Source organism: Rattus norvegicus, chromosome 11 (assembly GCF_036323735.1).
Source record: "Rattus norvegicus strain BN/NHsdMcwi chromosome 11, GRCr8, whole genome shotgun sequence".
Classification (NCBI taxonomy): Eukaryota; Metazoa; Chordata; class Mammalia; order Rodentia; family Muridae; genus Rattus; species Rattus norvegicus.
Genome location: NC_086029.1, coordinates 30,501,418 through 30,514,955, shown reverse-complemented (window position 1 = coordinate 30,514,955; position 13,538 = coordinate 30,501,418). Strand labels below are relative to the sequence as shown.

General features: G+C 39.7%; 1 protein-coding gene across 2 annotated transcripts in view; it reads right to left on the bottom strand.

Moving 5' to 3' along the window:
- The window catches only part of Cxadr (CXADR, Ig-like cell adhesion molecule), a 47,213-nt gene that overhangs the window by 2,035 nt on the left and 31,640 nt on the right, over positions 1 to 13,538 (bottom strand). The window contains exons 6-7 of one of the 2 annotated variants that reach the window (NM_053570.2): positions 12,946 to 13,084; positions 11,719 to 11,902 (exon numbers count right to left, since the gene is read on the bottom strand). In NM_053570.2, coding sequence (NP_446022.1) covers positions 11,719 to 11,902; positions 12,946 to 13,084 — 323 coding nt within the window. Of the gene's footprint in view, positions 1 to 7,424; positions 11,903 to 12,945; positions 13,085 to 13,538 lie in introns of those variants that run through there. The other variant, NM_001399207.1, reaches the window with a different exon arrangement.

Here is a 13,538-nt window from a genome sequence, read left to right as displayed (position 1 = left end):
CTATTGAAAACAAATTACCACTCAGCTATTGGCTCTTTAAGTTTTGGTAGGTATTGGGTTCTCTTTAATGGAATTTAAGACTTAAGTTAATGTGGTCCTTACAGGATTGATCTAAATGATCTCAAGATTTATGTCTGACAACAGCTGCATAATTTCATCTTAAAACCTTTATTAGAGTTTGAAGCAGAAGTGGTTCAAGAATGAATAACGATAATTTGTTTTAATTTCCTATTCTGTATTTGTAGACAGAACAGAGGTTAAGTTTGACATGGATGTTTAAAAAATTCAAATTCTTTGGTAAGTTCTACAGTGTTATTAATAAAGTGCTTACTTATGTTGTATACTTTTTAACTGTATCAAGACATTTTGTCTATAGTACAGTATATTTTAAGACAAGATAAATCATTTATGTTGACTTCTGACCTGAAGGCTTTGTGATAATTTAGCCCTCATAATCATCTCGTGATTTGTACCATTTTTATTTCAGTGAAATAAAGGCTCTGAGGGAAAGGTGTCCAAGGTGACAGCAAGCTATTTTAAGCCTTGACTTAAAACCAGCAGGACTGTGCTCCGTGGTACCTATGTAAAGTCTACCAACTCCTGCAACTTGGGAGGTTAGACCAAGATTTGACAGAAGGAAACTCAGGCAGAGATTATGTCCTATATTATATAATATCTAAATTATATTCTATATTCTATAATCTTAGTTCCTTGTTATAGACGATAGTTATGTCTGAAAAGAAATACTAAAAACTTGGCTGATTTTATTTGTTTGAACTGTAAATCTAATTTCAATAGCAGTATGGCCTAATGGACAAGAAAGGTACTGGCCAAGAAGACCCAGATAAGAGAAATAATATAGCAATGCCCAAGATGGGCATTCTCTTGGTTTTTTTTTTTTTTTGTTTGTTTTTTGTTTTTTAATTATCAACTTGTTTGGTTATTTAACCTGGAACACAATGTTAACAATTACTTTTGCCAAATTACCCCACGTTTCTTCTGGCATGAGAGTCTTGTTAGTGAGGCTATAACTAGGATGCTCCCTGGGAAACACAATATCACCTCTGTGTTATATAGGCCACTGGACATTGGTTATCCAAGGCAAATCAGGAGAAGCTCCTGTAGTTCCCTTGTAAAATGTGTATACTCTAAACTACAGAAATTGCTGCCTGCTTCCCAGTGTATAGCAGAAGGCCATCTCTAATGTAAGGACTAAAACAAATATTTAATACTTCTCAAAATCATGAGGACTTGGAGCAGGGAATCTACTCTCACTGGTGTGGTTTGCTGTTTATTGCATACAACAAGTTATAAAAAATAATTGTTTCTACCCTCAAAATGGAGTAGCTACAGAAAGAACTTAATGAAGATTACAGATAATCATAGGAACTTAAGAATTTCGTGGGACTCAGTAGAGCTCATAACATGTCAGTGAGACGTATGGACAGGCTATTAGTACATTAGCTGTCACTATTGTAGTGCTGAGTAAATGTATCAGCTTCACTAGTAATGGTTAGAAGATTAAAGATATTGGGCAAAATTATTTGCTTAACCAATTAGGCAGTCAGGATTAATAATCCCCATTAATGTGTAAACACTGTACAGTATATGCATGTATTGGAATATCATAGATCCCTACATAGTACCCTACAGACACACTTTTGAGATGTATCGGTTAAAAAAAATATAATTTAAAAGGTAATGTCCCTTGTTTAGAACATGTCAAAATAGAGATTTAAGGGAATACAGCCTTTTGGAAGTCAGTTATACTTTTGAAGTGTGTATGGTTTCATCTAGCAGCTGTACTTCAAGAAATTTATCTACAGAAATACTTAAATGGGGTTTAAATTTACCATGTAAATTTAAGCCTATGTAAATTTACCTATGTACTTAAATTTACCTATGTAAAAGTGTTTACTATATTTTGGGTGACAAAAAAAATAGCCATAGCAAAACTATGAAAAATGCTATGTGGCTATGGAATAAAGAATGGATAGATTTATAATGATGTAAACTATTATAGGTGGGAACGTGAAAATAGAGTATCTAAAATGAGGTGTGTGTTGTCTGGGTCAAGCAGTTTTTATGGTATATTCAGAAGAAGGAGGAAGGGGCTAATACAATCTTATTTTTCTACTCTGCATCTTTCTTTTGATTTTTCTGGTAAACATTAATACTCTATAACCTTTTTTTTTAAACTGGGGTTTTTTTATTTTATTTTAAAGGGATATTATGATATGATACGACAACAACTAATAGGATAAATAAATAGAAGGAAAGAGCCTGAGAGAGAGAACAAGAGTCAGAGACCCACTCTCTCACACACTCAGAAATCCCATGAAAGCACTGAACTGGAAGCCATAACTCCATAACCTTTTCACTGGAGGAGTAAAACCATTTATAAAAAAAAAACTTTTAAGGTCACTTTATTTATTTTTAGCTAATAGAAGATGAGAGACAGCCTGTGGACATACTTGTAGAAATACAGAATTGATACACAAAATGCTCTGTTGAAATCTTTGCAGTAGTGGGGGATTGTGACTCACGCTGTGCAAGAGGGGAAAGCCAGTAAAACATGACCAGTCTTCGGAAGAGAAAAGGCTCAGTGTTAGGACAGGCTGGAATAACGTACGGAATGAGAAAAGACTGGCATAGACGGTTTGCTTGTTCTTGACACAGGTCTGTTGTAGACAGTCCTCATGCTCACCCTATAGCTGAGAAGGATGTTAAACTCCCAGTTCCCTTGTCTCTACCTCCAGGGCACTGGGATTATAGGCAGGAGCCACCAGGCTTGGCTTAGAACTTGCTCATTATGAAATGAGAAACGTAAGACACTGGTACCTGGCGAGTATTAAAGCTGTGCTCCCATGAGGTGCCTGAAAGGTGAGTATAGAAAATAGGACTGATGAATAGGACCTGCTAGTTAGCTGTCCAGGATGGCGTACACATGAACGGCTCAGCACATGGGTGCCTGAGGCTGGAGGATTTCAAGTTCAAGGCCAGCCTACACTATACAACTAGGCTCTGTCTAAAACAAAACACAACACCTAATAATCAAGATTATCTATGGTAGTTCGTGTATGTGTATACACACAATGAATTTTACCTAACCTGTTGGGAATTAATACATTCCACGACAATCCTGTGTGTGTCCTAACCCTGTCTACTTTACAGCAGAGAAAACTGAGTATTTAAACTGCCTCAGGTGCTGTATGCAACTAGAGAACTTTGAAGTCGGGCATTGTAACTCTATGATGCATACTTTTAAGAGCTGGGTAACAGAAGTTTACACATTGTCTTGCACTGTTAATAATATGTGATTTTATTTTACTTTTTTTTTTTAAGGAAACAATGAGGTGTTATTTCTGGTAGATCTGTTAGGCTAGATTTTAATAAAAAATAGGTTCCATTTTAATGAGTAGTAAAACCCTTCTAAACGTTGTTGACCACAAGAGGGCATCAGATGATCTTTCTATTGTCAAACCCAAGGTTGGAGTCTAACAAGACTACAAGTTGCAGTTACCTGTCTCCACTCCTCTGTCCTATTATTCCCTGGAAATGTTCTTATAGCTGATAGTTCCGGGACTATGTGAGAGGGAAACTGTCCTATTTAACATTAAAAGAATACACTGCCAGTGGCCAAAATCCATCTAGGAATAGCTAAACTAGTTTGTCACTTAATCATATTTTCAAGGGCGAAATCATTCATTCATTTAGTTTATGCTGATTCCATAAAAACTGTTCCTTGTAGAAATTCCAGCAACTTGAAGAAACTAAATATAGGCTGAGAAATTCTGTTAGAAATGTATTTGGCAGTGGCTTACCGTGAACAAAATGAGAGCAGTTGGAAATTATCTACAACTAAGACCACTGGGAATCTGCTCTATTGTGCTTTCTGATTTACGAGTGTGTGTGACTCTGACATGAGCCATGACATGCTGTTTTCCTTCCCTCTTCTGTACTGCCTGGCAGCACTGCATCCTAAATCCCAACTCAGACACCTGAACATACACACACTCACTTCCCTGCTTCCCGTTAGACTGCCAACAGGATGTGGTCCCTCACCGTCCTCTGCACAGAAGTGTGAGCACCACACCTCTCAGTCCCAGCCTTTATCTCCAATCCAGCTCTCGCTCATGCTCCAGATGAACAGGCATTTCAACCTTGCCAGTTCCACATTCAAGGAGGTTCCTTCCACTCATGTTCAGAACACAGTTCCATGGCTCTGTCTCCAGCATTTACAAGGCACCTCCCACTCCCCCAAACTGTCTGCCATGGTTATATGCACCGTGGTCTACCATCTTGCTGCAAACTTTCTGTCTCCAGTAATGATTGTTTTGTTCCAGGTGTGTAACTCAGTCGCCAATTGTTATTTTGCCCATAATAAAAACAAACCAAAAGCCCCCATGACCTTTCTGCCTACAACAGAACTGTTCTCAACACAAGTCAAATAGTAAGTGTTCCGTTTTCTACTCCGCCTCAGTCTTCCCCTAAGTCGCTTCAACCTAAAACCTAGTATTTCTTCCCTTGTGACCAATCCTGACAGTACTCACTTCAAAAAATAAATAGGATGCGCTTTAAAAACACATAAATTAGCAAGCTGGTATATAGAGGATATTCTGGAACAAGACAAGAAACTGATCATACTTTTTATTATCTACTTAGACTTCCTTTTGCTTGGGAGTGCAGCTTTTTGGAGAAGAACTGGGAATAGGAACCCCGGTGAGGTTTGTCTTGTGCCTCACACTGTATCTATCACCTTCATTATTACTGTCTGAAATGCAATTTAAAAAAAACCTAAAAACTAAAGCTATTCAGACCCAGTTATTAGCTTAAAAATACACACTGTTTAGTTCTGCTTCCCTGAAAATCACTGCATCTTCTCAGCAAGATTCAAAGACACACGGATTGGCAGCTCGTCTACTTGCACTTGGCAAGCGCGGAAGTTTAAATCGTATTACCATCCCACTTTGGTTTTGAAAGGTAGCAAGATTCTGGAGAAAGGATGAGGCAAGTGGGGTATCACTTTTGTCCATGTTAAGTCACTATAAACTAAAGCTGGGCAGTGGAACGAAGTTTGAGACCAGCCTGATGGTGTAGAGTTGGTTTCAGTATAGCCAGAGCAGGAAGCCCTGTCTTGAAAAGCAAAATCATTGCATATAAGCAGGGACCCCCCTATGCACATATCCCATATAAACTCCGACTGGTTAGGGCCTTCCTCTCTAGTTTGCACCCACTGCCGTCAAGATATTAACCTGTCCCCACCGCCCTAAATCCTTATGTGGAAAGGTGATTCTTACTGCATGAGTTGGGAGCTGCTATGAATACAGATGCTACAGTTACGTCAGATGGGGTCTCTGTTGGGTGTAAATGCAGTTATGACTGATGTCCACGAACAGAGGAAATACGGACAGAGATAGGTATTTATAGAGGAAAAACAGTGTGTAGGAAACGGAGAAAAAGACCCATGGAAAGGCCAGAAGCAGATGCTTGGAATAGTCCATGTCACAGCTCCTAGAGGGAGGAGTCCCTGCCATTGCCTTGACTGTGGCCCTCTGACGTCCAGAACGTGGAGACATCAATTCTCTGTCACTTAAGCCTCACTATTTGTGGTAGTCTGTTATGAAAGGAAGCCCTAGCAAACAAATACAACTTGTAAATAACTGGTTTCAGAAGACCAATCATTTAAAGAAGTCGACTGACACGGTACTATAAGGTTTTTGTGAAAACTACAAAGTCTAAAGAAAGTGATGTTTTAGGTATCTTAGCAGGTCTCCCTAGATTTTTACACTAAAAAGTATGAGGACATCAAAACGAGGCAACGTGCCACCTAGAGTAGCATTTATTTCTCAGCCTTTCATTAGCGTGTTAAATCAGCACAACCAAGGCCAGCTTCCTTGCTGTCTCTTCTGTACAATACTTAACGACATTGAAAAGCCACTGTGTTAACTTGGCCTCCACTTCAGAAACAGCAGCAGAAACCCTTAAAGCCCGAGCTTGAGCGAGGCTGGCCTGTGGTCTGCCGCCATGGCGTCATTTCGAAGTTACGTCCAGTTAGGACACACGAGAGCACTTAGATCTAGTAACAGTTGCTTTACCTTCGGTGTTGCAGTGTTTACTCAGCCAGGGCTGTCATCTGGTCTTTAGAGTTATTATGGTTTAAATAATGGTCTATGTTAAGGTCATTCAATTATGCACATGCTTTCCCCTGACATTTTATTGTAATGTGAACTTTAAGATTCAGACTTGAAGTTCCGTGTGTCCTTATGAGCATCTCAAGTAAAGGATGCCTACAAACAACTGTCATGAGGGCAATGCTCTAAAACCTCCCCACATTTCGAGACGTAGGGAATGGCCACCAGTTCACGCTCATAAAATTATGGTTAAGTGAAGCAACCAGTAATCATCAGCGTTCACCTTGACTTCCTTCATGTCCTGTGTTCTTCACCTTAGCCCGACAGGAAATCCCCTATTTTCTGTCAGCCATTGGTTCTCAAGTGGACCTGATGAGTCTTCTACCCTAGGCAGTGCGGGGACAGTAAGCAATGTTTAAAGACACTTTTCATTTTAACTGGGGTAGAGGCAAGGGTCCTCCTGACATCCAGTGAGTAGAAGCCAGACATGCCACTCCCACTCCACAGTGCGCAGGACAGTTGCCCATAGTAACTGTCCAGCCCAAAATGCTGACACTGTCGAGGCTGAGACAACTTAGTGAGTAACCACAGCATTCTTCAACATGTACTCTTACGAAACTTCACTGCCCAATTTTCTTGAAATCGAAATTTCAAGCCCATGAAAATAGCTTTACACCATGAGATGACTTGCTGTGATCGGAGTGGACATGCTCTCCTGAAATTCTCATCTTGAACTCTCAGTGGCTAATGTGATAGACGGGGCAGCACTTGGGAAAATGGCTGTTATGGGGATCTACCCTCTTGACTGGAATCAATGAAAGGCATGAATGATCTTGTCTCCCCCATTCCACTTTAGGAAGATGCAACAGAACAAGCTCTGTCAGACTCTTCTGGTGCTGTGGGCTTGGGTTTCCCAGCTTCTAGAACTGTAAGCAGTTTGTTTATAAATGATCCAGAAGAGGAGATTCTGTTTAAGCAGCAGGAAGGGACCTGAACATGTTTACGTGTTTAATATGTACTTATAAACACTCACTTTAAATTCACCTGAGAAGTGTGAGTTGATTTCTAAAATTACGGAACTCCAGAAGCTTCAAACTCCACATCGTACACTGGCATATACATGGCGTGCAAACAATATATATATGTGCTTAACTAACGCATGATGATTCTCTCTTTACTCTTCTTGTTCAGGATGAGAGAGGCTCGATACAGGAAAGCAGGGAGGAAAGAATACTGAAGCTTTGGCAGGCGTCTGTCAAAGCAAAATAAAGCCACACCACAAGGCAGGGGACGACTTTCTTCGTTTTATTTCAAAAGTACACGGTCACAAAGCTAAGAGCAAGTTTCTGTTTTTAAACAAAGTTGTTCTTACAAACTTTAAAATCTGCATCGTTGGGTATGTAAGCCAGATATCTGAAATACAAGATCTGAAACTGACACTATCAATACTTTGCAAATGTGGGTGTCAAATTAGTATTCTTAATACAACTGTGTTTATTGCCAAAATTCACAATTAGGAACAAGAAAGGTCAATTGGTGAATTGTGGTTCTCTTAGCACCTGTGTCATTAGACAAATTAGCAGAACTCCCAAAGCTCAACTTCGGCAGACTTGTTAGTGTCTGAATAAATGCCAAGCTCAACGGATGGCCTCTATCTCTAAATTACAAACTGGGACATATTTTTTAAGCTTGAACTTAGAGCTTAGGGTCAAGTTCTGGAAGGTAAACAAATGGCTGGCCTTCCTAAAGGAGAAAAAAACCACAATTCACAAATGTATTTATTCCCTCTTTCTGTAATATTTTCAAAAGGAACCTTGCTCAAATACAGATTATTTTAGTGTCAAAAGTAGGCAAACGAGAAATTTGACTGCAGAACATTTTGCCTTTATTGCTGGAATATCCAGAGGCATTTGAAATATTAAAACTTGCCCTGAACATTTATACTATGAAACACAAGAATGTTATAAACATATATGTACATATATAATAATGTTGCAAACCACTTAAAATTGTGCCAGCCTTTTCCTACACACTATTCTGTAAGTGACACATTTAAAGCATTCACCACATAAAGTAGGAACATTTTCTGTTCACACTGAAATAAGGCAGCTGAGAGCACTCTAAACACTGTTGAAAATATTTTAGAAAAAAACAGAACCCTACGAACATTCACATAGCTTCAAATTTACATGCTGTACACAGAGACAGTAGTTATTTAATAAGTCACACAGGAAAGAACAGCCAACTCCATGCACTGAGCTCTTGTTAGTCAAAAAGTTCACTTGCCTCTCCACATAGTCGAATCCCCAGGGCACAGGCTCAAGTTCATTTCTTAAAAGAACTTAGAGTCAAACCTCAGTCAAATTACTGTACTAATGAGGTCAATGTCCAGGTCTTGGAGCTCTCAGTGCAGCCTTGTTTTGAACTGGCTACTGGCCTCAAATCCATGATCTTCCTGTGCCTGTGAGTTCTGGGATCATACATGTGCACAGTCACATGTAACAGAAACTAGGCATCTCCATAATCTATATGGATTCTCCTAGTAAACACACTCGGTCTGTGTTTCCATACTAACAAATCCTTGGTCGGTAACTCGAAGTTAAGGAAGTGTTTGTCTATTTAACTGGGAATGATGGAACTCAACAGCAGACTGAGCAGCAGGGGAGGCTTTCGATCAGGAAAATGCTACTGAGGTTATCAATAATAATAAAACTCATAGCTGTTCTGTATTCAGAACACAGACTATGGAATCTGTGGTGGCACTTCTCTCCAGATTACCCCGGGGAACATTAACATGTGTGTTAAGTCTCACGTAGAGAGTGGGATCCAAACCTCTGCTGTGAGGACAGAGCTGGCCCTGAACTGGATCTCTAGATAAGATTACACCAACCAAGTCCATGAGCTGTTGACTAGTTGACTTCTAGAGCAAATACTTGCTCCCTGGTTCAACTACAATCAGTGAGAATTGTTGGGGAAATTACTAGTACTTGTCTGACCTTTGGGTAAACTGAGACTTCAATGAGAAGAGCTGCAGACCAAAGCCTAAAATTTAACTATGTCGCTAATTGTATACCCTCCAGGCCTGTTGGTTTTCACAGTGTTTTGTTTTGTTTTGTTTGTTTTTAAACAAGTTTCTCTTTCAGATTATAGTTGCTACAAATCTGGACTAAAGATAGTTGGATACTCTGGGTTTTGTTTGCCTTTCAATAAATACAAAGTCTATGGAAAGGAAAAGATTCCACACATCTGCCTTTGTAGTAATTTCTACCTAGCATCTTCTTCATTACCTAAAAACCATTAAGCTCTACATTCCAATTTATTCTTGTAATATCTTATAAAAATGCCAAACATCTAAGAGTCAAACGTGGCTATGGTTATAAACTAGAAACACGGCCAAAGTGTACTGAGGGTGTGAATGTCTTTTCAATCCTAATAAACAATGATATCGCTTAAGTGACATCAAAAAGAGCAGAGGAGAAAAGGCAAGACTGAGACTCGGGGGAGAAGGGAGCCACAGTGATGTGCTTTTGAAAACAGTACCCTCACCTCTAAGCACCTTTCAGGTAGGTGATAGCTAGCTCATAGGCACCATAAAGTCACTGTAGAAATTAAATTACCTAAAAAGGCACAGATGAGAACAACACAAATATAAAAAGTAGTTTTATGTGAGGTTTAAACCTACTTTTAAAAAATGCCTCCGAATATGTAAAACTGTACACTAATCCATTACATGGACATTCGGTTTAAACTCACCATTAAAAAGGATACACAACATTCTGCCTAACCGTAAATGCATGCCAACGTTAATTTATAATGTAGCATTTACAAGCACAGCACCTGAAGAGATTAACAGAGACCAGTTCCCTAGGGGAAAGGCTTTGTAGTTAGTTAATGAAATCTTTTATAACAGACCTTATCTACTATAAAGAAAATGCTGGCTCATTACACTCTACACACACTCCCTCACAATCTTAAGGGATATACAATAAATTCACTTTTTTTTTCCTACGAAAACTATATTTAATACATTTGGCAGATAGGAGTATTCCCTTTACTCCTTTTTAAATTTCTTTTAAGAGTAAGTCACTTTCACAAAACTAAGACTCAAACTTGATTTCTGACCACTAGAGGGAGGCAGGTTTGGCCGCAGGTCACCAAGCACACTGCCCAAGTCCGGAATTCAGGACTAGTGGAAGACACTTAACTTGCCTCAAATATATTTGTTCATTGACTCTGAGAAAAATAGCCTCCAGGAACCGCACTCCAAATCAAAAGTCTAGATTATATGTTTCTATAACTTAAACTATGCAGTACGGTCTACGACAAAACAAAAACACAAATTTAAAAATAATTTAAGAATTCTCATCCATTACTGTCAGATAAGAGAATTAACAGTTTTCCTTCCTTCCCTACCTCCTTCCTTCCTTGTTTCCTTCCTTCCTTCCCAATTGCAAAAACATCACCTAAAATAGAAGGCCAGTGTTTAGCTGCAGACTGATAAACCTGGCACTCCCACTCTGCCTGGTCAGTTCTGCTGAGGTCCACAGGCCCCGAGGCGCAGACCTCCGCGTCGCTCCTCCTCCTCTTCCTCCCCCGACCCGTGGAGCATCGAGTGTTTCACCTCTGTGTGTAGCAGAGGCAAATGCTACCGAAGCTGAAAGGTGCTTCTTTTTGTAGTGCACAAAAGGTTACTACTTTCTGTGGCTGCTGTAGTCTCTAGGTTAAATACTTAAGGAACTGATACAGACTAGTCAGCCCAGCATTCAAGAAGCTGAAGCAGGAGGATCATGATTTGAGGCCAGCCTAGGCAACGAACACACTGAGGCCCAATCTCAAAACAACAAAAGAAAAAAAGAAAGAAAAGAAATCGTGTCATCAGTGATCGTGAAAGACTTAGAAATAAAACTAGGCATTTTTAAAACACTGTCAGGTCTCCTACTCTTACAAATAATGGAATACACTTCAGACTATAAAAACAAATTCTTACATTAAGTAGGTTTTTCCATGGATTTCTTTTTGAGAGACATAAATAAATGAGACAGATACCCTACAAATAATGGTAGGAACTACAAAGTATCGTTTTCAGATGGTTCAAGAATCAACTTGGTACGTCCGTAAATTCACAAATTTCTTGACCCATGACATCATACTCAAAGTGCTATATCTTTCTCAGGATATAAGGGCATTATTGTTTAGGTGCCCTTAGAAATCAACTTGGTAAAATTTCCAGTTGGTCAATGTCATTACTCTTCAGCCTTTATTATTTACTATAACCAAAAATTCTTACGGAGCATGTTCCTTATAAATTTCTTCACGTGTGTGTGTGTGTGTGTGTGTGTGTGTGTGTGTGTTTATGTATATATGTGTATGTATGTATACATACTTACACATATATACACACACATACATATACATGGGCTACTGTTAACAAAATTTAGAATAAGTACTGATATGTCAAGAGAAGAATCGAACCATGGAAAGCGGAGAAGAGAGGTGCAGAATTCTATACTATAGACCCATCCTTGCTCTGTGCTGGGATCATCACAGGAACCGCTCCCATTCGACTTAGATTAGGGGCAGCTACCTTAGCGGGTGCCAGAGTCGGACTCTGAGGAGCACGTTCAAAGTCTTCACTGGGGACTTGGTTATACTGGGTCTTGGAATACCCTTCCATGTTGGAAGGGGACATGGACCCCAGGGAGGAATGGTTGCTGCCGATGTAGCTCCTGGCGGTGGATGTCCGACTCTTCGGAGGAGGCACATCTTCCCTGGAAAACAAAGCGCCCAGTACATGCTAAAAATGAACGCTCACCTCTAAAACCTTACAGTTATGTAAGCTACAAAGCATGGGTAAGGACAATGCAAACAGTGAGCGGAGTGAGACTTCACCTCGTTAACTGTGTGCCTGTCTCAATTCATTACCGTGGTCAGACCGTAAGGAGCAGTAATTGAGCTGTGGCTTTTGTACAAATGCATGTTTTGTAATGTATGATGAGGAAGACATTTCAGTTTCATCTCCTAGCATTGATGATTATGTTAAGCCATATCATTAATACTTAAAGCATTGACACATAAACATACCCCCAAAGGAAAGAAAGAATTCCTTTTTGCTGTAAAAGCCCTCTTAAGATGTCAGCCAAAAACTACATATTTTGTTTTCAAAACCTGAAAATTGGTGCCTGAGAATTTTCATCAAGCATGGACACAGAATATAAATAAACCTGAATAACTTTGGGTGCATCTTAAACAACAAGCGTTCAGGTCTCCAATCTCCTGACCTAACTAACAACAATTTCCAAGTTGTTAAGCTGTGTAAGTCATGTGTTCTTATTTTTTAAAGTATAACCCTAGTTAAAATCTTCCCATTTAGAATATTTGAGAAAATAAAGCTATGTCTGGTAGTGACACCCGAGACCCCACCACTTAGCAGAACTCTATGATTATGACTTCAAGGGCAGTTTGGGCAACACGGTGAGACTGTCCCAAGAAGAAAAACTAAAACTCCATTACCAGTTCCACAAACTACCCATGCCACTTAGTGACCACGAGGTCTTTTCACAGGAAACAGCAGGTCTTCCTGAGACACACACTTGGCTGTGATTCTAAAAACAGGACAAGAAACTGTGAAGGTTTCACAGTGCTGCTGGAAGTGGTCAGACATCTGAACACACATGCTTGGCGGGGATTTGAAGGGAGGAATCAAAGCGTTCACGCACTTTTCACAATACCTTAGTTCACCAGAGTGCCTCGGAACGGAGGTTCTGGGGATGGAACTGTTATACACCTGTCCAGTCTAGTTTCACTTGATTACCTGATGTCGTGATGCACTTCCTTCTCGTACTTCTCTTCTCTGCGTTTTTTATGACAGCAGAAGAGGATGGCCCCGATGAGCACAAGGGCAAGCAGCGTCCCTATGACAGCTCCCGCGATCGTTCCAGCTCTGTTGGAGGCTAGCGTGAGATTGCAACAGAATTAGAAGGAGTAAGAAAACCCACCACATGGGGGCTTAGTACTGAAAGAGTGTGTGTGTGTGTGTGTGTGTGTGTGTGTGTGTGTGTGTGTGTGTAGAAAGAGACCGACAGAATCATTGCATATATTAATTTTTAAAAGAGATCATCAAAGCTTTTGTCTAGCAAGGAAAATGTATAAAAGTTATTTTCTTTTGAATGACACATATCACCAAAATTTAAAAACTGATGGAATCTGAGTGCAACCTGTCTAGATTAGCACACAGAAATGTCATAAGCTTCATAACTTTAATGGCTAAATAGTGGACCAAAGCTGATTTGACAACTTTCATCTCCTAAGTGACGGTTTTATTGATAAAACCATCATATCTTCTCTTCTGCATGAACGAGGAAAATGAGCAAACGCCTAGAGTGTCCAATGAGGGAGAGCATCCTT